The sequence below is a fragment of the Odontesthes bonariensis genome, chromosome 16 (assembly GCF_027942865.1).
Source record: "Odontesthes bonariensis isolate fOdoBon6 chromosome 16, fOdoBon6.hap1, whole genome shotgun sequence".
Taxonomy (NCBI): domain Eukaryota; kingdom Metazoa; phylum Chordata; class Actinopteri; order Atheriniformes; family Atherinopsidae; genus Odontesthes; species Odontesthes bonariensis.
The window spans coordinates 63737-89169 of NC_134521.1; the positions used below are offsets into that span (position 1 = coordinate 63737).

At 45.8% G+C, this 25433-nt stretch overlaps 1 protein-coding gene across 2 annotated transcripts in view; it reads left to right on the forward strand.

The window, feature by feature from the left end:
* Positions 1-25433, forward strand: part of LOC142401765 (macrophage colony-stimulating factor 1 receptor 2-like) — a 50765-nt gene that overhangs the window by 13379 nt on the left and 11953 nt on the right. For both annotated transcript variants that reach the window (XM_075487228.1, XM_075487229.1), the window contains exons 2-10: positions 9634-9909; positions 12557-12850; positions 18819-18955; positions 19040-19202; positions 20136-20502; positions 21903-22018; positions 22127-22235; positions 22331-22494; positions 22649-22752. In XM_075487228.1, the coding sequence (XP_075343343.1) occupies positions 9634-9909; positions 12557-12850; positions 18819-18955; positions 19040-19202; positions 20136-20502; positions 21903-22018; positions 22127-22235; positions 22331-22494; positions 22649-22752 (1730 nt within the window). The remainder of the gene's footprint in view (positions 1-9633; positions 9910-12556; positions 12851-18818; positions 18956-19039; positions 19203-20135; positions 20503-21902; positions 22019-22126; positions 22236-22330; positions 22495-22648; positions 22753-25433) is intronic.

Consider the following 25433-nt stretch of genomic DNA (forward strand, 5'->3'; position numbering starts at 1 on the left):
TATGCTGCCCAGATAAGCAGAGTTCTGTGATGCTATGAATGCATTTGGTCTCAGTCAACATATTGATCAAGCCACCCACATATTAGGTCATACCCTTGATCTTGTTTTATCTTATGGTTTTTCTGTAGACAATATTATGGTTGAGGAAACGTCCTTCTCTGACCATCTACCTGTTTTATTTAACTTTGTCATCTCTAACCCTGTGCAGGCGGCTAAAGCTACTGGCCGCTACTCTCGCTGTATAAATTCTCAGTCAATAGCTCAGTTCTCTGACTTTTTTGTCAAAGAGTCCATTGCTACTACCATGTCCTCAGCCTCTTCTGTCTCATCCAGCCCAGATGATATTGTTGCTCTCTTCCACTCCTCCTGCCTAGCCATTCTGGATATGGTAGCTCCTCTTTGTCACAAGCGCCCAAAATTTAGATCTCAAGTCTGGTTAGATGATGCCTCCCGCTCACTCAGGCAGGCCTGCCGGAGAGCTGAAAGGAAATGGCTAAAAGACCGTCTTACAATCTCCCATGACATTTTTAAATCTACTTTAGCATCCTTCCAGGCAGCTGCCAAAGCAGCCAGAGCTAAATACTTCTCTGATATTATCAATCAACATGCTAACAGACCCAAAATCCTGTTTCACACTATTAATCAAATCACCAACCCTCCACTCTCACCGGCTCCCTTCACAAATGCTGATGCTTGTGAGAAATTTAAGACATTTTTCATTGATAAAATTGAAAACATCAGAGCACTGTTCTCTCCCCCTCCTCTGCCTTCCCCCGCAGTTAAGGTGTCTTCAGGCCCTTTATTTACTTTTAGTCACTTTACTGATGTATTGCTGGCAGATCTCAAGGACATAGTCCTCTGTATGAAACCCACATCTTCCCCTGGTGATGTTGTCCCCTCTTCTATTTTTAAAGATGCTTTTGATGTGCTGGGCCCTTCCATACAGTTAGTTGTCAACTCCTGTTTGACATCTGGCGCTGTCCCTGCCTGCTTTAAGCATGCAGTGGTCCAACCCCTGCTTAAAAAGCCCAACCTGGATGCAAATTCTTTAAATAATTACCGTCCCATCTCTAAACTTCCTTTCCTTTCCAAGGTACTGGAGAAAGTAGTGCTGGCCCAGTTGCTTCCCTTCCTGACTGAGCATAACATCCTTGAGCCCTTCCAGTCAGGTTTTAGAACACTCCACAGTACTGAATCGGCTCTGCTAAAAGTCAATGATCTGCTTCTCACTTTAGATTCAGGTCAAAATGCGATCCTGGTTCTCAGTGCAGCGTTTGATACTGTGGACCACAACACCCTCCTATCCCGTCTTGAGGACTGGGTAGGCATAAAGGGGACAGCATTACTCTGGTTCAGCTCCTACCTCAGACACAGAACCTTCTCTGTATCCCTTGGTTGCTCCTCTTCCTCCTCAGCTCCTGTTTCTTATGGGGTCCCGCAAGGCTCCATTTTGGGCCCTTTGCTGTTTTGTTTATACATGCTCCCCCTTGGCGACATCATCCGGCGTTATGACATCTCTTTTCACTTTTATGCCGATGACACCCAGCTATACCTGCCCCTAAAATCTGATAACTCCATTCAGCCTCTTCTGGATTGTCTCCAGGATATTAAGCGCTGGATGAGTAGTAACTTCCTTCAGCTAAATGATGGTAAGACAGAGGTCATCATTTTTGGCCCTCCTAAAGCTAGGCCCCTGATCGAAGGACAATTAGCCCACCTCTCCCTTTTTGTAAAGCCACATGCCAAAAATCTAGGTGTCACCATTGACTCAGAGCTCTGTTTTAAAAGGCAGATTAGCTCTGTTATCAAGAGTAGCTTCCATCAGCTGAGAATTATTTCCCATCTCAAACCCTCCCTGTCTCCCAAGGACTTAGAAACAATAATTCATGCATTTGTTACATCCCGGTTAGATTATTGCAACTCCCTCTATCTTGGTCTCCCCCAGTCCCAACTTTCTCGTCTGCAATTGGTACAGAATGCAGCTGCAAGGCTGCTAACTGGCACCAAAAAATATCAACACATCACCCCTGTACTGGCCTCCTTACACTGGCTCCCCATTAGCTTTAGGATCCACTTTAAAGTCCTTCTGATTGTATATAACGCACTGCATGGGTTGGCTCCCTCATATATCTCAGACCTCCTCCATCCCCTCTCAGCATCCAGGTCCCTTAGATCTGCCGACAAGGGTCTTCTCTCTGTGGCCCGCACCCGCCTCAAGCAAAAAGGCGATAGAGCTTTTGCAGTAGCAGCCCCACGTCTGTGGAATTGTCTTCCCCCAGATGTTAGACTGTCTCCCTCTGTGACCACCTTTAAATCAAGGCTCAAGACCCACCTATACTCCCTGGCCTTCCCTGCTTCCTAGCTTTCCATCTCTCTCCTCTCTTTATATTCAAGTGTCTTCTGTTCTGTTGCTATTTATTTGTTAGTGCTGTCTATTTGTCAATTGTATTTCTGTATTTGTCTTTCTTACTCTCTTTGCGTTTGCTTTTATATTTTGCTTGTTCTGATTTGCTTTTATTTTTTTTTATTTTTTTAGCCATATCATATGTACAGCACTTTGGTCAGTGGAAACTGTTTTAAACGTGCTCTATAAATAAAAAATTACTAAATTACTTACTTATAAACGTCCACTGTAACTCCCGAAAGCATTTCTTATGTGAAAGGGAACCAGAACGCTGTCTGCAGTTTGACTTCAGTGGTCTTCACTGCAGGTGATCTCCATGACCACCCAGCAGCTGCCATGACGATGGGCGGTGCCCAGAACCCCGGCCAATCAATTCAATTCAATTCATTTTTATTTATATAGCGCCAAATACAACAAATGTCATCTCAAGGCACTTAGATAGTAAGTCCAATTCAAGCCAATTGGAATTCAATTAATTAATAATAATCATAATTCATAAAATAATCCAATTCGTTCATATAGAGCCAATTCAAAAACAATTTCCTAGCTAAGAAAACCAACAGATTGCACTGAAAACTTTTTGTTTTTCGGTCCAATCTCCCGGCCTGAGCGGCGTGCCTGAGGCGACTGTGGAGAGAAACGACTCCCTTTTAACAGGAAGAAACCTCTGGCAGAACCAGACTCAGGAAGGGTGGCCATCCGCCTCGACCAGCTGGGGTTTGAGAAGACAGAAAAAGGGGGGGGGGAAGGGGGCAGGGGGCCACCGCGACGGCGGCACTGTAACACCATTCAAAGGATATCTGTTGGAACAGGGAAACACGAGTTAATGACCACAATAATATCACATATACATAAAGAGAGTAAAGTGAGGAAAGGTGTGTCAGATGAGGCCCCCCAGCAGTCTAGGCCTATAGCAGCTTAACTATGGGATGTTTCAGGATCACCTGAGCCATCCCTAACTATAAGCTTTATCAAAAAGGAAAGTTTTAAGCCTGGTCTTAAAAGTGGAAAGGGTGTCTGCTTCCCGGACATTTACTGGCAGCTTATTCCACAAGAGAGGGGCCTGATAACTGAAGGCTCTGCCTCCCATTCTACTTTTAGAAACTCTGGGAACCTCAAGTAAACCTGCAGTTTGGGAACGAAGTGCTCTGTTAGGAAAATATCTTACAATGAGATCTTTAAGATATGATGGAGCTCGGTCATTAAGAGCTTTATATGTGAGGAGAAGAATCTTAAATTCTATTCTGAATTTAACAGGGAGCCAATGAAGAGAAGCTAAAACTGGAGAAATATGATCTCTCCTGTTAGTTCTCGTCAAAACTCTGGCTGCAGCATTTTGGATCAACTGAAGGCTTTTCAGAGAATATGTAGGACAGCCCAATAATAAAGAATTACAGTAGTCCAATCTTGAAGTAACAAATGCATGAATTAGTTTTTCTGCATCACTCTGAGACAAGATGTTCCTGATTTTAACAATATTACGAAGGTGAAAGAAGGCAGTCCTAGAAACCTGTTTTATATGCGAGTCAAATGATAAGTTCTGGTCAAAAATAACTCCAAGGTTCCTCACTGTAGAACTAGAAGCCAAGGAAATACCATCTAGAGTAACTATATAGCTAGACAATTTCTCCCTGAAACGCTCAGGTCCAAAGATAACGACTTCAGTTTTGTCTGAATTTAGCAGCAGACAGTTCTGAGTCATCCAGGTCTTTATGTCTTTAAGACATGCTTGTAGTCTGACCAACCTATTGGGTTCATCTGGTTTTATAGATAAGTACAGCTGAGTATCATCAGCATAGCAATGGAAATTTATGCCATGCTGTCTAATAATGTTACCTAATGGAAGCATGTATAAAGTAAAAAGAATCGGTCCAAGCACAGAACCCTGGGGAACTCCATGACTTACTCTGGTGTGTGAGGAAGATTCTTCATTTACAAGAACAAACTGAAATCTATCAGATAAATATGATTTAAACCAGCCTAATGCAGTTCCTTTAATCCCAATAACATGTTCAAGTCTGTGTAATAAGATACTGTGATCGACCGTATCAAATGCAGCACTGAGATCCAACAGGACAAGCACAGACACAAGTCCGCTATCAGAGGCTAAGAGGAGATCATTGGTAACTTTCAGCAGTGCTGTTTCTGTGCTATGATGCACTCTGAATCCTGACTGAAACTCTTCAAACAAATTATTTCTGTGTAAATGATCACAAAGCTGAGCTGCAACTATTTTTTCAAGAACTTTAGACATAAAAGGGAGATTGGATATAGGTCTATAATGAGCCAACACTTCTGAATCAAGAGTAGGTTTTTTAAGTAAAGGTTTAATTACAGCAACCTTAAACGTCTGAGGTACATATCCTGTCAACAAAGACAGATTGATCAAATCCAATATGGAAGTGTCAATTAATGGGAAAACCTCCTTGAACAGTCTGGTTGGGATTGGGTCTAAAACACAAGTTGATGGTTTAGAAGAGACTATTGCTGTTGTTAGTTCAGAGAGATCAACTGGGCAGAAGCCGTCTAAATACAAATCAGGTTCTAAAGATACTTCTAAAGCTGCTGTACTTGATGATACATCACTAATAATAGTGGGAAGGACTCCATCAATCTTCTCTCTGATAGAAACAATTTTATTAATAAAGAAGCTCAGGAAATCATCACTGCTGAGAGTTAAAGGAATAACTGGCTCAGCAGAGCTCGGACTCTTAGTCAGACTGGCTACAGTGCTGAAAAGAAACCTGGGATTATTCTTATTCTCTTCTATCAATGATGAATAATAAGCAGTTCTAGCTTTACGAAGGGCTTTCTTATACATTGTTAAACTATCTTTCCAGACTAACTGAGACTCTTCTAAATTAGAGGAACGCCACTGTCTCTCCAGCTTTCTTGCAGTCTGCTTTAAAGCACGCAGCTGTGAATTATACCAAGGAGCCAGCCTCTTCTGACTGATTACCTTCCTTTTCATAGGGGCAACATTGTCCAGTGCTGTACGCATTGAAACTATAGTGCTGTCAACAAGAGAGTCAAGTGCTGCTGGAGTAAAGTTTAGGTAGTCGTCCTCTGTCATGTCTGCACATGGCAGTGAAGAAAAGGATGATGGAATTAATTCTTTAAATCTGGTTACAGCATCCTCTGATAGACACCTTCTATATGTAAATTTCTTCTCAGAAACTGTATAGTCAAGTAATGTAAACTCAAAGGTTATCAGAAAATGGTCAGATAAGACAGGGTTATGAGGGAACACTGTTAACTGTTCACTCTCAATGCCATAAGTCAGAACAAGATCAAGGGTGTGATTAAGGCAGTGAGTCGGTCCGTGAACACTCTGAGAAAATCCAATAGAGTCTAATATAGAATTAAAGTTCATATTCAGGCTGTCATTTTCAACATCTACATGAATATTAAAGTCACCCACTACAATGACTTTATCTGTACTCAGCACTAACTGGGATAAAAACTCTGAGAATTCAGACAGAAACTCAGAATAAGGGCCAGGTGGACGATACACAACAACAAACACAAGAGGTTTCTGGGATTTCCACTTTGCGTGGGAAAAACTGAGAATCAGATATTCAAAAGAGCTCAAACTAATCTTGGGTCTGGGACTGATGAGTAACCCTGATCTGAAAATAGCTGCCACTCCTCCTCCTCTGCCTGTGGTTCGAGGAACGTGAACATTTAAACAGTCAGAGGGAGTTGCTTCATTAATGCTAACATGATCCTCCTGCTGCAGCCAGGTTTCTGTAAGACAAAATATATCAATATGATGATCACAAATCAACTCATTCACTAACAGAGACTTCGAAAGGAGAGATCTGATATTCAACAAACCACATTTAATAGTTTGATGTTTTTGTTCAGTTAAAGTTTTTGTTTTAATAATTTCTTTTTGCACAAGAGGATTTGCTCCTTTTGTGTTAATTGATTGGGTGGGTAGCAGCAGGTGGGAAGCTGCAGAGAAGTGTGTAAGACTACAACTCTGCATCCTGGTCTGAACCCTGGGTTGTCATGTTTTAGGGTGGCAAATAAATTCTTCCATATTTCTAGAAATGAGAGCTGCTCCTTCCAAAGTGGGATGGATGCCGTCTCTCCTCATCAGACCAGGTTTTCTCCAGAAAGATTGCCAATTATCTATGTAGCCCACGTTGTTTGCTGGACACCATCTAGACAACCAGCGATTGTAGGACGACATGCGGCTAAACATGTCATCGCTGGTCAGATTTGGCAGGGGTCCAGAGAAAACTACGGAGTCCGACATTGTTTTGGCAAAATCACACACCGATGCAACATTAATTTTAGTGACCTCCGATTGGCGTAACCGGGTGTCATTAACGCCGACGTGAATAACTATTTTACCATATTTACGTTTATCCTTAGCCAGCAGTTTTAAATAGGATTCTATGTCGCCCGCTCTGGCCCCTGGAATGCATTTGACTATGGCCGCTGGTGCCTCTAATGCCACGTTTCTGACTATAGAGCTGCCAATTACCAGGGTTTTGTCCTCAGCGGGTGTGTCGCTGAGTGGGGAAAATCTGTTAGAAGCGTGGACAGGTCGATGGTGAACAACGGGCTTGACTTTAGAGCTATGCCTCTTCCTGACAGTCACCCAGCCACGATGTAATCCCGGCTGCTCGGGTTCTGCCTGGGGGCGGCTAATGGAGCTAGCTACGCTAGGTGGCTCCACACTGGCAAAAGGGGCCTGGCTCGCTATCGGTTGATTTTCAACAGTGCAGAGCCGAGCTTCCAATTCAGATAACCTCGCCTCCAAAACTACAAAAAGACTACATTTGTTACATGTACCATTATCGCTAAAGGAGGCAGAGGAGTAACTAAACATCTGACACACGGAGCAGGTGAAAGCAGGAGAAGGAGGAAGAGAACCGGTAGCCATGCTACGCTAGAGAACCAGACACACCGCTAAAAAGTGAGAATAAAGATTAAAGATCTGTAGGAGTGTGTTAGAACAGAACGGTAAGCTATAGAGTTTAACTATGCAAAATTGTGTAAGTTATAGATCGAAATAAAGTGATTATCAGTACTCCAAGCGGAGCAAGAAATTCCACAGTGCACGAGCAAGGTAACAGGAAGTGATGCAACACGTCTTACCGCAAAGCGTCACAGCGTCAGCAAAGCTCATCAGAGGTCAGTACAGCCGGAGCGAACTCCAAACTGATCCTGAACCAGCAACAAGAGGAAGTTTGGAGCGCAAAGGTCCTCAATCTGCTGACCCAACTGGTCCAGATCCAAGAACAGCTGGCCAACCACCAGGCCCAGGTGGTCAAACAGCTCGGCATTCTGGGAACTCAGGTTGGTCCCACTTTAGTTTAATTTACTGTCAAAATGTTTAATTTTTTTTCACTGATTTTAGGTTAATTGATGTTTAATTCAGGATTTGTGTATTAAAACCCTTCGCTTTGGGTAAAAGCGTCTGCAAAATGACCGAAATGTAATGTGATGTAACTCAGATGTCAGCTGGACCAAGTGTACCCTAACCAGTCCAAACTGGTCCAGTCCAGTTTTATTTTTATTTAGTGCCAAATCATAACAAATGTAATCTCAAAACACTTTAAAGGGGAAGTTCGTTTTTTTTTTTTTTTTAACCTGGACCTTATTTCTGGCATAAATACCTTCATCTACTCACCGATAACAGTTTGGTGAAAGTCGGCGTTCATTGCACTGTTAGCTCAGAGCTGCCATGTTGTTGTTATTGGGGGCTTATCAGAGGCGAATCGCCGCCGCAGCATCTTTACACGGAATTTGCTACGGCTGCTGGTAACATGGTTCGTTATTGCGTATTTCCAAATATCCATGTTGCACAAAACTAGCAGCAGAAAAACTCTGTGTAAAGATGGCCGACTGTCACAGAGCACGGAGTAGATGGGTGTGTAGAAAGTCCCCCGTTAGCCCCCGATAACAACAACACGGCAACTCTGAGCTAACAGTGCAATAATTCATTCAATGGTCTTAAAGTGTTGGGGAAATAAAGACAGATAAAGCCTTATTCAGAGGCTGTACTGTCCCCGTTCTCTCTGTTATATGGAGATACGAGGATCTCCAGTGATCTAAATAGCCTCAGAGGGAAGCCGACTTTCACCAAACTGTTATCGGTGAGCAGATGAAGGTATTTTCAAAGTCAACTTTATTGTCAAATCTGTGTACGTACAGGACATACACAGGATTGAAATTACGTTTCTCTCAAACTCAATAGTGCAGCGCAGCAGTAGCATTTAACTTAACACCTAATACACAGCAGAAATAAACTATGGTAACCGGTAAACAGAGTGACAGCACAATGTGGATATATATATATGGATATATATATATATATACAATATATATATTGTATTTTATTGTATATATACAATAAAATATATATATACAAATTTTATGCCAGAAATAAGGTACAGGTTTAAAAAAAAATAACGAACTTCCCCTTAAAGGTACATTCCAAACCCTAACTCAAACCAAGCTAAGAGGAAGTCTTCAGTAAAGTTACCCGAAAAACTTGATGAGCCAGGGAAGGTTAACAGGACAATTATCTATGATCAGTGGGTGACTCAATCTGGTCTGAACTCGCCTGGTTCTGTCCACAGAGCTCCCAGCAGATCCAGGAACTGCAGAACTTGGCCCGGCACCAGAGTCTGCTGGTGGAGAACCACCAGGCTTTGCTGCTGCAGACCTCCCGCATCAGCACCCAGCTGCAGGACATCAACAAGAAACCCACCACTGCCGACCAATGAGGGCCTCCCAACCCCCGCTGGCAGCCAATCGGAGCAATGAGGGCCTCCCAACCCCCGCTGGCAGCCAATCGGATCAATGAGGGCCTCCCAACCCCCGCTGGCAGCCAATCGGATCAATCAGATTGATTAGTGCTTTTTCAAGCTAGTTGATGAAATTTATGATTTTTGAGTGGTTACTTCTGAGATTGTCAGTTATTGTTCAGTTCATCGTGATCATATGTGTTGCAAGTTAATCAATAAATCTATACCACAGTAAATTTAACTGAATCAAAATATTAGTTACAAAATGTTGTAAATCAGCACCGTGGTTGTCTTTTTACCTGTTCTGATTTTAAATAAAGTTACTTTTAATCCTCCCTGCAGGGATGATGTTTGTGTTCAGTTTTGTCACATCTTTAACATCTTTAACATCTAGCTGCATCCAGCATTCAGGCACTCTGTTACCTTCTGTTACCTGCTCAGGTGTTCTTCTTGTCCTTTCAGAACCACCTGGTCCTCCAACAATGCGCCTGAACTCAGACTTGATACCAAACCAGTCAGATGTGGCTCTGACCGTGGGCTCCGCCTTCATTCTCAGCTGCCATGGTAACGGGTCAGTCCGCTGGTCCAGCACGGCGTTTCGCCTGCTGTACCTGGACAAACTGATGGCGCTGCTTGATATCAGATGGGCGGAGCCCAGACACACCGGTACATACCGCTGTGGGTATACCAACGGCAGCCTGGAGCACCTCAGCAGCTGGATCCACCTCTACATCACAGGTGAGAAACACAGGCCACGCCCTCTGAAATCTGCACAGGGTTAGGGTTAGCTTCCTTCAGCAATAGGTGAGGGTTAGGGTTAGCTTCCTTCAGGAATAGGTGAGGGTTAGGGTTAGGGTTAGCTTCCCTCAGCAGTAGGTGAGGGTTAGGGTTAGCTTCCCTCAGCAATAGGTGAGGGTTAGGGTTAGCTTCCTTCAGGAATAGGTGAGGGTTAGGGTTAGCTTCCTTCGGGAGTAGGTTCAATTCAATTCATTTTTATTTATATAGCGCCAAATACAACAAATGTCATCTCAAGGCACTTTAGATAGTGAGTCCAATTCAAGCCAATTGGAATTCACTTAATTAATAATAATCATAATTCATAAAATAATCCAATTCGTTCATATAGAGCCAATTCAAAAACAATTTCCTAGCTAAGAAAACCAACAGATTGCACTGAAAACTTTTTGTTTTTTTGGTCCAATCTCCCGGCCTGAGCGTGCCTGAGGCGACTGTGGAGAGAAACGACTCCCTTTTAACAGGAAGAAACCTCTGGCAGAACCAGACTCAGGAAGGGTGGCTATCCGCCTCCACCAGCTGGGGTTTGAGAAGACAGAAAGGGAGGGGGGGGGGGCCGCGGCGGCGGCAGCACTGTAACACCATTCAAAGGATATCTGTTGGAACAGGGAAACACGAGTTAATGACCACAATAATGTCACATATACATAAAGAGAGTAAAGTGAGGAAAGGTGTGACAGATGAGGCCCCCCAGCAGGCTGGGCCTATAGCAGCTTAACTATGGGATGTTTCAGGATCACCTGAGCCATCCCTATTCAAGGTAAACACAAGAAACTTGTGCAAACGAAAATAAATAAATAAATAAAGGACCAGACTCAGTGAGTAATTCCCTATACTCCCTATATAGATCCATATATAGAGCCATCTTTTACAGCCACAAGCTACCTCAGCCTCTCACCAACTGCACACCAGTCACAGCGGGGTGGGGATGCAAACCCTGGTTCGGGTAGGGGGTAATGAAAGTATAGAGGGTGCCAGAGGTGGAGGCAGGACAAGACACACTAGCAGACACACTATCAGATTCAACAGACCTAACTATAAGCTTTATAAAAAAGGAAAGTTTTAAGCCTGGTCTTAAAAGTGGAAAGGGTGTCTGCTTCCCGGACATTTACTGGCAGCTTATTCCACAAGAGAGGGGCCTGATAACTGAAGGCTCTGCCTCCCATTCTACTTTTAGAAACTCTGGGAACCTCAAGTAAACCTGCAGTTTGGGAACGAAGTGCTCTGTTAGGAAAATATCTTACAATGAGATCTTTAAGGTATGATGGAGCTCGGTCATTAAGAGCTTTATATGTGAGGAGAAGAATCTTAAATTCTATTCTGAATTTAACAGGGAGCCAATGAAGAGAAGCTAAAACTGGAGAAATATGATCTCTCCTGTTAGTTCTCATCAGAACTCTGGCTGCAGCATTTTGGATCAGCTGGAGGCTTTTCAGAGAATATGTGGGACAGCCCAATAATAAAGAATTACAGTAGTCCAATCCTGAAGTAACAAATGCATGGAGCAGTTTTTCTGCATCACTCTGAGACAAGATGTTCCTGATTTTAACAATATTACGAAGATGAAAGAAGGCAGTCCTAGAAACCTGTTTTATATGCGAGTCAAATGATAAGTTCTGGTCAAAAATAACTCCAAGGTTCCTCACTGTAGAACTAGAAGCCAAGGAAATACCATCTAGAGTAACTATATAGCTAGACAATTTCTCCCTGAAGCGCTCAGGTCCAAAGATAACGACTTCAGTTTGTCTGAATTTAGAAGCAGACAGTTCTGAGTCATCCAGGTCTTTATGTCTTTAAGACATGCTTGTAGTCTGACCAACCTATTGGGTTCATCTGGTTTTATAGATAAGTACAGCTGAGTATCATCAGCATAGCAATGGAAATTTATGCCATGCTGTCTAATAATGTTACCTAATGGAAGCATGTATAAAGTAAAAAGAATCGGTCCAAGCACAGAACCCTGGGGAACTCCATGACTTACTCTGGTGTGTGAGGAAGATTCTTCATTTACAAGAACAAACTGAAATCTATCAGATAAATATGACTTAAACCAGCCTAATGCAGTTCCTTTAATCCCAATAACATGTTCAAGTCTGTGTAATAAGATACTGTGATCGACCGTATCAAATGCAGCACTGAGATCCAACAGGACAAGCACAGACACAAGTCCGCTATCAGAGGCTAAGAGGAGATCATTGGTAACTTTCAGCAGTGCAGTTTCTGTGCTATGATGCACTCTGAATCCTGACTGAAACTCTTCAAACAGATTATTTCTGTGTAAGTGATCACAAAGCTGAGCTGCAACTATTTTTTCAAGAACTTTAGACATAAAAGGGAGATTGGATATAGGTCTATAATGAGCCAACACTTAGGTTAGGGTTAGGGTTAGCTTCCTTCAGGAATAGGTTAGGGTTAGGGTTAGCTTCCTTCAGGAATAGGTGAGGGTTAGGGTTAGCTTCCTCAGGGTTAGCTTCAGCTTCCTTCAGGAATAGGTGAATGTACCTGACTTAGCTGCTCCGACTGATGCTTTTTATGATCTCAATCATGTTATAAATATAACCTTGAGTTTCCCATAATGCATTTCTACCAGACCGAGCCGACTCCTCCACCGTATTCGTCACGCCTCGCACCATCCCAAACCCCATGGAGGGCGAAGACTTCCTGTTCAGGTGTCTGCTGACCGACCCGTCCGTCACCAACCTCACCCTCCAATCAGAGGACAGGGGGCGAGGCCTGCCTGTGGGCATGAATGTCACCTTTGACCCCCGGAGAGGAGCCATGATTGGACACTTGAAGAAGTCCTTCAGAGGAAGATACGCCTGTTCAGGCTGGAAGGACGGACGAGAGTACCGGTCCAAACCTGTCGACCTGCTGGTGGTCTCCAGTAAGAGCCGCACACACATCTGAATATCTCCATCTTTCTAACCTCCATCTGTCTGACCTCCACCTGTCTGTCTGACCTCCACCTGTCTAACCTCCACCTTTCTGTCTAACCTCCATCTGTCTGTCTAACCTCCACCTGTCTGACTGACCTCCACCTGTCTGACCTCCATCTGTCTGTCTAACCTCCACCTGTCAGTCTAACCTCCACCTGTCTGACTGACCTCCACCTGTCTGACCTCCATCTGTCTGTCTAACCTCCACCTGTCTGTCTAACCTCCACCTGTCTGTCTGACCTCCATCTGTCTGTCTGACCTCCACCTGTCTGACCTCCATCTGTCTGTCTAACCTCCATCTGTCTGTCTGACCTCCACCTGTCTGTCTAACCTCCACCTGTCTGTCTGACCTCCACCTGTCTGTCTGACCTCCACCTGTCTGACCTCCATCTGTCTGTCTAACCTCCATCTGTCTGTCTGACCTCCACCTGTCTGACCTCCATCTGTCTGTCTAACCTCCACCTGTCTGTCTGACCTCCACCTGTCTGTCTAACCTCCATCTGTCTGTCTAACCTCCACCTGTCTGTCTGACCTCCACCTGTCTGTCTAACCTCCACCTGTCTGTCTGACCTCCACCTGTCTGTCTGACCTCCTCCTGTCTGTCTGACCTCCATCTGTCTGTCTGACCTCCACCTGTCTGACCTCCATCTGTCTGTCTAACCTCCATCTGTCTGACCTCCATCTGTCTGTCTAACCTCCACCTGTCTGTCTGACCTCCTCCTGTCTGTCTGACCTCCATCTGTCTGTCTGACCTCCACCTGTCTGACCTCCATCTGTCTGTCTAACCTCCATCTGTCTGTCTGACCTCCACCTGTCTGACCTCCATCTGTCTGTCTGACCTCCATCTGTCTGTCTAACCTCCATCTGTCTGTCTGACCTCCATCTGTCTGACCTCCATCTGTCTGTCTGACCTCCACCTGTCTGTCTAACCTCCTCCTTTCTGTCTGACCTCCATCTGTCTGTCTAACCTCCACCTTTCTGTCTGACCTCCACCTGTCTGTCTGACCTCCATCTGTCTGTCTAACCTCCACCTTTCTGTCTGACCTCCATCTGTCTGTCTAACCTCCATCTGTCTGTCTAACCTCCACCTGTCTGTCTGACCTCCACCTGTCTGTCTGACCTCCATCTGTCTGTCTGACCTCCACCTGTCTAACCTCCACCTTTCTGTCTGACCTCCATCTGTCTGTCTAACCTCCATCCGTCTGTCTGACCTCCACCTTTCATTCTGACCTCCATCTGTCTGTCTGACCTCCATCTGTCTGTCTGACCTCCATCTGTCTGTCTAACCTCCACCTTTCTGTCTGACCTCCATCTGTCTGTCTAACCTCCATCTGTCTGTCTGACCTCCACCTTTCATTCTGACCTCCATCTGTCTGTCTAACCTCCATCTGTCTGTCTAACCTCCACCTTTCTGTCTGACCTCCATCTGTCTGTCTGACCTCCATCTGTCTGTCTGACCTCCATCTGTCTGTCTGACCTCCATCTGTCTGTCTAACCTCCATCTGTCTGTCTGACCTCCTCCTGTCTGTCTAACCTCCATCTGTCTGTCTAACCTCCATCTGTCTGTCTGACCTCCATCTGTCTGTCTAACCTCCATCTGTCTGTCTGACCTCCTCCTGTCTGTCTAACCTCCATCTGTCTGTCTAACCTCCATCTGTCTGTCTAACCTCCATCTGTCTGTCTGACCTCCTCCTTTCTGTCTAACCTCCATCTGTCTGTCTGACCTCCATCTGTCTGTCTAACCTCCATCTGTCTGTCTGACCTCCATCTGTCTGTCTAACCTCCATCTGTCTGTCTGACCTCCATCTGTCTGTCTGACCTCCACCTGTCTGTCTAACCTCCACCTTTCTGTCTGACCTCCTCCTGTCTGTCTGACCTCCATCTGTCTGTCTGACCTCCACCTGTCTGACCTCCATCTGTCTGTCTGACCTCCATCTGTCTGTCTGACCTCCATCTGTCTGTCTAACCTCCATCTGTCTGTCTAACCTCCACCTTTCTGTCTGACCTCCATCTGTCTGTCTAACCTCCATCTGTCTGTCTAGCCTCCACCTTTCTGTCTGACCTCCATCTGTCTGTCTAACCTCCACCTTTCTGTCTGACCTCCATCTGTCTGTCTAACCTCCACCTTTCTGTCTGACCTCCATCTGTCTGTCTAACCTCCATCTGTCTGTCAAACCTCCATCTGTCTGTCTGACCTCCATCTGTCTGTCTAACCTCCATCTGTCTGTCTGACCTCCACCTTTCTGTCTAACCTCCATCTGTCTGTCTAACCTCCATCTGTCTGTCTGACTTCCATCTGTCTGTCTGACCTCCACCTTTCTGTCTGACCTCCATCTGTCTGTCTGACCTCCATCTGTCTGTCTAGCCTCCACCTGTCTGTCTAGCCTCCACCTTTCTGTCTGACCTCCATCTGTCTGTCTAACCTCCACCTGTCTGTCTGACCTCCACCTTTCTGTCTGACCTCCATCTGTCTGTCTAACCTCCATCTGTCTGTCAAACCTCCATCTGTCTGTCTGACCTCCACCTTTCTGTCTGACCTCCATCTGTCTGTCTGACCTCCATCTGTCTGTCTGACCTCCACCTGTCTGTCTAACCTCCACCTTTCTGTCTGACCTCCATCTGTCTGTCTAACCTCCATCTGTCTGTCAAACCTCCATCTGTCTGTCTGACCTCCACCTTTCTGTCTGACCTCCACCTGTCTGTCTGACCTCCATCTGTCTGTCAAACCTCCATCTGTCTGTCTGACCTCCATCTGTCTGTCTGACCTCCATCTGTCTGTCTAACCTCCATCTGTCTGTCAAACCTCCATCTGTCTGTCTGACCTCCACCTTTCTGTCTGACCTCCATCTGTCTGTCTGACCTCCATCTGTCTGTCTGACCTCCATCTGTCTGTCTAGCCTCCACCTGTCTGTCTAGCCTCCACCTTTCTGTCTAACCTCCATCTGTCTGTCAAACCTCCATCTGTCTGTCTGACCTCCACCTTTCTGTCTGACCTCCATCTGTCTGTCTGACCTCCACCTGTCTGTCTAACCTCCATCTGTCTGTCAAACCTCCACCTTTCTGTCTGACCTCCATCTGTCTGTCTGACCTCCATCTGTCTGTCTAACCTCCACCTGTCTGTCTAACCTCCATCTGTCTGTCAAACCTCCACCTTTCTCTCCATCTGTCTGTCTAACCTCCACCTTTCTGTCTGACCTCCATCTGTCTGTCTAACCTCCACCTTTCTGTCTGACCTCCATCTGTCTGTCTAACCTCCATCTGTCTGTCTGACCTCCACCTTTCTGTCTAACCTCCATCTGTCTGTCTAACCTCCACCTGTCTGTCTGACCTCCACCTTTCTGTCTAACCTCCATCTGTCTGTCTAACCTCCACCTGTCTGTCTAACCTCCATCTGTCTGTCTAACCTCCACCTTTCTCTCCATCTGTCTGTCTAACCTCCACCCGTCAGTCTAACCTCCATCAGTCTAACCTCCACCTGTCTGACCTCCATCAGTCTAACCTCCACCTGTCTGTCTAACCTCCACCTTTCTGTCTAACCTCCATCTGTCTGTCTAACCTCCACCTTTCTGTCTGACCTCCATCTGTCTGTCTGACTTCCATCTGTCTGTCTAGCCTCCACCTGTCTGTCTAACCTCCACCTGTCTGTCTGACCTCCATCTGTCTGTCTAACCTCCACCTGTCTGTCTAACCTCCATCTGTCTGTCTAACCTCCACCCGTCAGTCTAACCTCCATCTGTCTGTCTAACCTCCATCTGTCTGTCTAACCTCCATCTGTCTGTCTGACCTCCATCTGTCTGTCTAACCTCCACCTGTCTGTCTAACCTCCATCTGTCTGTCTAACCTCCACCCGTCAGTCTAACCTCCATCTGTCTGTCTAACCTCCATCTGTCTGTCTAACCTCCACCCGTCAGTCTAACCTCCTCCTGTCTGTCTAACCTCCATCTGTCTGTCTAGCCTCCATTTGTCTGTCTGACCTCCATCTGTCTGTCTAACCTCCATCTGTCTGTCTAACCTCCACCTGTCAGTCTAACCTCCACCTGTCTGTCTAACCTCCATCTGTCTGTCTAACCTCCACCTTTCTCTCCATCTGTCTGTCTAACCTCCACCCGTCAGTCTAACCTCCACCTGTCTGACCTCCATCAGTCTAACCTCCACCTGTCTGTCTAACCTCCATCTGTCTGTCTGACCTCCATCTGTCTGTCTGACCTCCATCTGTCTGTCTAGCCTCCACCTGTCTGTCTGACCTCCATCTGCCTGTCTAACCTCCATCTGTCTGTCTAACCTCCACCTGTCAGTCTAACCTCCTCCTGTCTGTCTAACCTCCACCTGTCTGACCTCCATCTGTCTGTCTGACCTCCATCTGTCTGTCTGACCTCCATCTGTCTGTCTGACCTCCATCTGTCTAACCTCCATCTGTCTGTCTAACCTCCATCTGTCTGTCTGACCTCCACCTTTCTGTCTAACCTCCATCTGTCTGTCTAACCTCCACCTGTCTGTCTGACCTCCACCTTTCTGTCTAACCTCCATCTGTCTGTCTAACCTCCACCTGTCTGTCTAACCTCCATCTGTCTGTCTAACCTCCACCTTTCTCTCCATCTGTCTGTCTAACCTCCACCCGTCAGTCTAACCTCCATCAGTCTAACCTCCACCTGTCTGACCTCCATCAGTCTAACCTCCACCTTTCTGTCTAACCTCCATCTGTCTGTCTAACCTCCACCTTTCTGTCTGACCTCCATCTGTCTGTCTGACTTCCATCTGTCTGTCTAGCCTCCACCTGTCTGTCTGACCTCCACCTTTCTGTCTGACCTCCATCTGTCTGTCTGACCTCCATCTGTCTGTCTAACCTCCACCTGTCTGTCTGACCTCCATCTGTCTGTCTAACCTCCACCTGTCTGTCTAACCTCCATCTGTCTGTCTAACCTCCACCCGTCAGTCTAACCTCCATCTGTCTGTCTAACCTCCATCTGTCTGTCTAACCTCCATCTGTCTGTCTGACCTCCATCTGTCTGTCTAACCTCCATCTGTCTGTCTGACCTCCATCTGTCTGTCTAACCTCCACCTGTCTGTCTAACCTCCATCTGTCTGTCTAACCTCCACCCGTCAGTCTAACCTCCATCTGTCTGTCTGACCTCCATCTGTCTGTCTGACCTCCATCTGTCCGTCTAACCTCCACCTGTCTGTCTAACCTCCATCTGTCTGTCTAACCTCCACCTGTCAGTCTAACCTCCTCCTGTCTGTCTAACCTCCATCTGTCTGTCTAGCCTCCATTTGTCTGTCTGACCTCCATCTGTCTGTCTAACCTCCACCTGTCAGTCTAACCTCCACCTGTCTGTCTAACCTCCATCTGTCTGTCTAACCTCCACCTTTCTCTCCATCTGTCTGTCTAACCTCCACCCGTCAGTCTAACCTCCACCTGTCTGACCTCCATCAGTCTAACCTCCACCTGTCTGTCTAACCTCCATCTGTCTGTCTGACCTCCATCTGTCTGTCTGACCTCCATCTGTCTGTCTAGCCTCCACCTGTCTGTCTGACCTCCATCTGCCTGTCTAACCTCCATCTGTCTGTCTAACCTCCACCTGTCAGTCTAACCTCCTCCTGTCTGTCTAACCTCCACCTGTCTGACCTCCATCTGTCTGTCTGACCTCCATCTGTCTGTCTGACCTCCATCTGTCTAACCTCCATCTGTCTGTCTAACCTCCATCTGTCTGTCTAACCTCCATCTGTCTGTCTGACCTCCATCTGTCTGTCTAGCCTCCACCTGTCTGTCTGACCTCCATCTGCCTGTCTAACCTCCATCTGTCTGTCTAACCTCCATCTGTCTGTCTAACCTCCTCCTGTCTGTCTAACCTCCTCCTGTCTGTCTAACCTCCACCTGTCTAACCTCCACCTGTCTGACCTCCACCTGTTTTTCTGCAGGGCTACGTCACCCCCCAGCCTTGTCTGTCAGTAAGGTAGAATTTGTTCGTCTGGAAGGAGAGCGGTTGGAGGTCACCTGTCGGACCAGCAACCCTTCACATTTCTACAGCGTTGCCTGGACTCACCCCCACATACAGGTGCAGTACGTAGTTTAACTGTCTCTTTACCTGCCGACTCACCTGTTCGTCTGACTGACTGCTCGGCTGGTTGGTCCGTTTCAGAACCTGAACGTCACCGTCAGCCGTCACTATGGTAACAACCGCCTGTACCTGAACAGCACTCTGACGGTCTCTGCCGTCAGACGGACTCACGGCGGACCGTACACCTGCACCGCTACTAACGAAGCTGGGGTCGCCACGGCAACCGCACACCTCAGAGTGCTGGGTACGTCATCAAGAATACATCTAAAATCTGAAATGGGGGGGTCAACTCTATGTTCCCACAGCCCATTGGTCCCACATCGCTAAGAATTTTTTATTCATTTTTAGGCCCATTGGTCCCACATCGCTAAGACTTTTTTATTCATTTTTAGGCCCATTGGTCCCACATTGCTACGAATTTTTTATTAATTTTTAGGCCCATTGGTCCCACAGCCCATTGGTCCCACATCGCTAAGAATTTTTTTTTTTTCAAATTTAGGCCCAATGGTCCCACAGCCCATTGGTCCCACATCATAAAGACTTTTAACATTATTTTTTAGGCCCATTGATATTTTATAGGCCACTTTTTATTGTGTAAAGCCAATTTAGCCATGAAATACATATTATTATTGTTATTATTAGTAGTAGCAGTAGTATTAGTAGTACCAGTGCAGTTGTAGGTGTTTTTCTACTTTTGGAAATTAAGCTTAAAAAAAACAGCTGAGGAAATAATAAAAAAAAATAAAAAAATAAAAAAAAAGGTTAGCATGTGCAGGCCAAATGTCTTTACACCTTTTTCGCTATTAGTTTACTCAGAAATGTGAGAACATGGAGTTGTGGGACATATGGCCTAAGCTGTGGGACCATTGGGCCTAAAAAATAATGTTAAAAGTCTTTGTGACGTGGGACAATTGTGCTGTGGGACCAATGGGCCTAAAAAATTAAATGAAAAGTCTTAGTGACGTGGGACCAATGGGCCGTGGGACCAATGGGCCGTGGGACCAATGGGCCGTGGGACCAATGGGCCGTGGGACCAATGAGCTGTGGGACCAATGGGCCTAAAAAATAAAAAAAAAGTCTTAGTGACGTGGGACCAGTGGGCTGTGGGAACATAGACATGCTCCCGAAATGGGAGAGGGTAAATAAACGGAGTGATGTTTACTCTCCTCTTCATCAGATCATCCCTACCTGAGGATCTACCTTTACCTGCAGAGCAGCAATGCTAACACCGTGGAGGCGTTTGCTAACATTAGCAGCGTGCCAGTGGAGCTAAAGGAGGAGCTAGCAGCAAACATTAGCAGCCGCTCACATGAAGAAGAACTGATTGCTAATGTTACCACTGTTGGAACGGATTTGAATGGGGCTAGCAGTGCTAACATTAGCGGCAGCAACAGGGTGGAGGTTCGGGAAGGTGCCGACGTAACTCTCACCTTTGTGATGGAGGCATACCCTCCAATCAGGGAGCAACACTGGACAACACCAACCAATATAAACAACGACGACTCCACAGTGTACCAGGAGAGCTACGCTGACAATAGCTACAGGTTAGTTCACTAAATTCGGCATACTACAGTGCTCACTGCTGAAGGTCAGACGGAGATCTCCAGAACCAACAAAAATATACCTATACCAGTTTAACAACCACATCAACCAACCACACTACCTTAAAACCAGCAATACTCTTTGAATAAATCATGTAAACCAACCATACTACCTTAACAAACCTTAAAACCAGCAATACTATTTGAATAAATCATGTAAACCAACCATACTACCTTAACAAACCTTAAAACCAGTAATACTCTTTGAATAAATCATGTAAACCAACCATACTATCTTAAGAAATCCTATAGACATTCATACCACCTTAAAAGACCTTAATTGTTACATTATCACTTCATAAGATTTATTTACAATACCCCTTTAAATTGTTATTTTTAATGATGGGTTAGGGACATTTGATGGTATTTTTGGTAATAGTCATTGGGATGATTCCTAAGTTGCCCCTCTGGATTAGGGTAGGGGGTTCGGCCGCTGAATTACCATCTTAACGTGGTGGAGGGGTTTGAGTATCTCCATGATTCTCAGAGCAATGTTGTAAAGACTGTAGCCACTGGGAGGGTCTCTCAATGCAAACTGGTCTCAGGGGAGGGGTCAGACTAAGAGCAGTTCAAAGGCCTGTGCTTTCTTTTTGGATTTCCGTGCTACATTACATCACATTACATTACGGTCATTCTGCAGACGCTTTTATCCAAAGCGACTTACAATCAGCGTGTTCCACATCGGTGGGCAAAAGAACTTCAGGTCACAAGAAATCATAAGTGCATTTCCTTCCAAAACCAAACAGCTAAGAGCAGAACTAGTGCTAGAGTAAGTGCAGTTCTGCAGGATCCGCTTCTGTAAAAAGAAGTCCATAAGGTCATTAGCAATGTCCAGGTTTTGGTGCTGCTCGGTCCGCCCCATCCATCGTTGGTCAGATCCTTCTGTCACATGGGTGGAGTGCGAGGTGTGGAAGCACACGGATGCGGACTTTTCAAAAAGCAAACGGATTTATTTTCAAAAAATAAGGTTTCAACAAAAACCGCCGGATATCAAAAAACGAGGCTGTGAAAACAAAACATGACTGTGACAAAAAGCAAAAGACTTGACTTGGCACGAAAATACTTAGCTGGTGACTTGAGACCATGGATGATGGGGAGGATCTGACAAAGAACATGGAAAGACCTGGAGACTAAATACTGTGGGGGGTGATTAGTGAGAGAGTGCAGCTGATGGGGAAGACACTGAGGCATGCCATCAGCCTCACCTGTGGAAGTGAGGCTGATGGCGTGGCAAGGCAGAACTAAAATGACAACCTGAACCTAAAACTTAAAACAAAGACATGGTAAAAACTAAGAACTAAACACAAACTAAAAACTAAAGACAGTATTTCTTTCCACTGAAGGTCGGAGGCGAGCCTGCTGCTGCGGAGGATTCGTCAGCAGGATAAAGGTCGATATTCACTTCGTTTATCAAACTCTTTCTTCAACGGCTCACAGGATGTGGACCTCCGGATCTTCCGTAAGAAAACTTTCTTCCTGCTTTTGATCACATGATGTACAAGCGGTCCTCGTCTGGTTTCATGCTCTGTGGTCGGGCAAAGTGAATATAATCTCATAAACCTTTCAGACCCGCCATCTGCCTCCATCACCCAGCAGAACGCCACGCTGACCTGCAGCAGCGCCGGATACCCTCCCCCCTCAGTCCTGTGGGTCACCTGCCCCGGAGTTCAGCATTCGTACGTAACGGGGGGGGCATCCAGCATCCCCTCCTCAGGATCCATCATTAATATGTTTAACTGTTGGAGGACTTAAAGCTTTATTTCCCCTCCAGGTGTGCAGATACCCCCGCCTCCCAGGTGTCTCCAGCTGTTGTGACCTCACAGGAGATGGAGGAGGTGAGGTCACACCTCCCACTGTCAGCTGATGATGATGATGTCACCGTGGAGTGTGTCGCCTCCAACCTGGTGGGAACGTCCCGCGGGGTCTTTGTTCATCGTAAGTGTCACAGAGTCAGATTAATCATGTGGTCATTTACCACAGAGACATAATGAGACCATGTTTACACTGTTCCTGTAACATGACTAAATGATCAGAAAATAAAAAAAGTATCATTCAGTACAATAAAGATGGATGATGTTGCTACTTTCAGGCTCCAGACTTCACCCCATGTTCACGCCGGCTCTGATTGGAGCTCTGAGTGCTGCCGCCGTCCTCCTCCTGCTCCTATTGGTCATCTTTTACAAGTACAGACAGGTGAGACGGCTCTCTGTCATGCAAATAAATTCAATTTGATCTATATTTATTAATAATAATAATAATAATAATACATTTAATTTTTTAAAAAGCGCCTTTTTCAACGCTCAAGGACACTTTACAACACATTAAAAACACAATAAATAAAATAACACAAGTTAAAAAAGAGGCTAGAGGGAGAATGCAGCTTGAAACAGATGGGTTTTGAGTTTTGATTTGAAGAGGGGTAAAGAGTCAATGTTGCGGATGTCTGGTGGGAGTGAGTTCCAGAGTTGGGGAGCAGAGCGACTGAAAGCTCTGCTCCCCATGGTGCTGAGACGGGCAGAGGGCCCAGAGAGGTGGAGGGAGGAGGATGACCTGAGGGAGCGAGATGGGATGGAGATCAGACAGATATGGGGGGGCGAGGTTGTGGATGGCCTTGATGTGTAAAGCAGGGTTTTAAAAGTAATTCTGAATTCGACCGGGAGCCAGTGAAACTGCTGGAGGACGGGGGTGATATGGTGAAAGGAGGGGGTACTGGTGATGATGCGGGCTGCAGAGTTTTGAACCAGTTGAAGCTTATGAAGGGATTTGTGAGGGACACCGGAAAGGAGTGAGTTGCAATAATCTATGCGGGAGGTGACGAGGCTGTGGACCAGGATAGCAGTGGTGTGAGGAGTGAGAGAGGGGCGGAGACGATGAAAATATGCAGACCGGGTAATGTTACTGATGTAGGAGTGGAAAGAAAGTGTGCTGTCGAGGATGACACCCAGACTCTGAACCTGAGGGGAGGGGGACACGGTGGAGCTGTCTATGGTGAGGGAAAAACTGTCAACTTTGGAAAGGGTGGATTTGGTGCCAACAAGGAGGAGTTCCGTTTTATCACTGTTGAGTTTAAGGAAGTTTGCGGTGAACCAGGATTTAATCTCAGAGAGGCAGTGGGTGAGGGAGGAGGGAGACTGGCGTCAGGTTTACTGGACAGATAGAGCTGGGTGTCATCCGCGAAGCAGTGGAAATGTATACCAAATTTTCGAAAAATATTGCCAAGTGGGAGGAGGTAGATGATGAAGAGGAGGGGCCCCAGGACGGAGCCCTGGGGAACACCTGAAGTTACAGGGGAGGGCTGAGAGGAGAAGCTTGAGCTGTATGAACTGAGTGCGGCCTGTGAGGAAGGAGTGAAACCAGTGCAGGGGGGTGCTGGAGATGTCTAAGGAGGAGAGTCTATTGAGGAGGATGGGGTGAGAAATGGTGTCAAAGGCTGCACTTAGATCGAGGAGGATGAGAATGGAGATGAAACCGGAGTCAGCTGCCATGAGGAGGTCGTTGGTAATAAGGGCTGTTTCTGTGCTGTGGCATGGACGGAAACCAGACTGGAATTGTTCATAAAGGCTGTAATTGGTGAGATGGGAGTGAAGTTGGGAAGCAACATTTTTTTCCAGGATTTTGGAGATGAAAGGAAGGTGAGAAATGGGGCGGAGGTTATTGAAATCGTTGGGGTCTGAACCAGGTTTTTTCAAGAAGGGACTGACAGCTGCAGACTTGAAGAGAGCGGGAACAATTCCAGTGGACAGTGAGGAATGGATGATGGCTGATATGAGGGGGAGCAGAGAGGGAAGGCAGGATTTGACCAGGACTGTAGGGAGGGGGTCAAGAAGACAAGAAGAGGGTTTGGACTTACTGATGAGGTCTGATATTACTGAGGGATGTGGGAGATCAAAGCTAGAAAATAGTTGACAGGGTAGTAGAAGATCAGAGGAGGGGAGGGGAGAGGTAGAGGAGCCTAGGTGAGGAGTCGTTTTTTCTCCACAGTCGCCTCAGGCACGCTCAGGCCGGGAGATTGGACCGAAAAAGAAAAAGTTTTCAGTGCAATCTGTTGGTTTCCTTAGCTAGGAAATTGTTTTTGAATTGGCTCTATATGAACGAATTGGATTATTTTATGAATAATTATGATTACAATAAATTGAATTCCAATTGGCTTGAATTGGACTTTATTATCTAAGTGCCTTGAGATGACATTTGTTGTATTTGGCGCTATATAAATAAAAATGAATTGAATTGAATTGAATAGGTGCTGGTGGATTTTTTTTAACCTTCTCATTGAAAAACAGGAGGAGAGAATTGCAGGTTTCGGAGGAGTAAAGGTAAAGAGAGAGCTGAGCTGTATAAATGTCTTTATGGATGGAGAGACCAGATTTCCTGTATAGTCGTTCAAGCTGTCGATTTTTAGATTTCATGGAGCGAAGATCAGGAGTGAACCAGGGAGCAGACCGAGTAAAGAAAACAGAACGGGATTTGACAGGAGCAAGTGAGTTGAGAATGTTAGTAAGACCATTGTTGTATTGGGTGACAAGAGCATCAGGGGTGGAAGAAGAATCCAGAGTCAAGGTGGCAATGTGGGAGGAGAGGGAGCCCAGGTTAATGTCTTTGATGTTGCAGAAAGAGATAACACGGCGTGGTTTGGAAATGGTGAGGCGGAGAGTGACATTAAATGAGAGGAGGAAGTGGTCCGTAATATGGAGTTCATCAGCAGTACAGTTGGAGGGGGTGAGACCAGAGCAGCAAATTAAGTCCAGGGTGTGACCTTTTATGTGTGTGGGGAAGTCAGAGAACTGTTTGAGGCCAAAACTATCAAGTGATGAAGAAAAGTCTATGGTGAGGGGAAGAGCAGTATTGTCCATATGTATGTTGAAATCCCCCAGCAG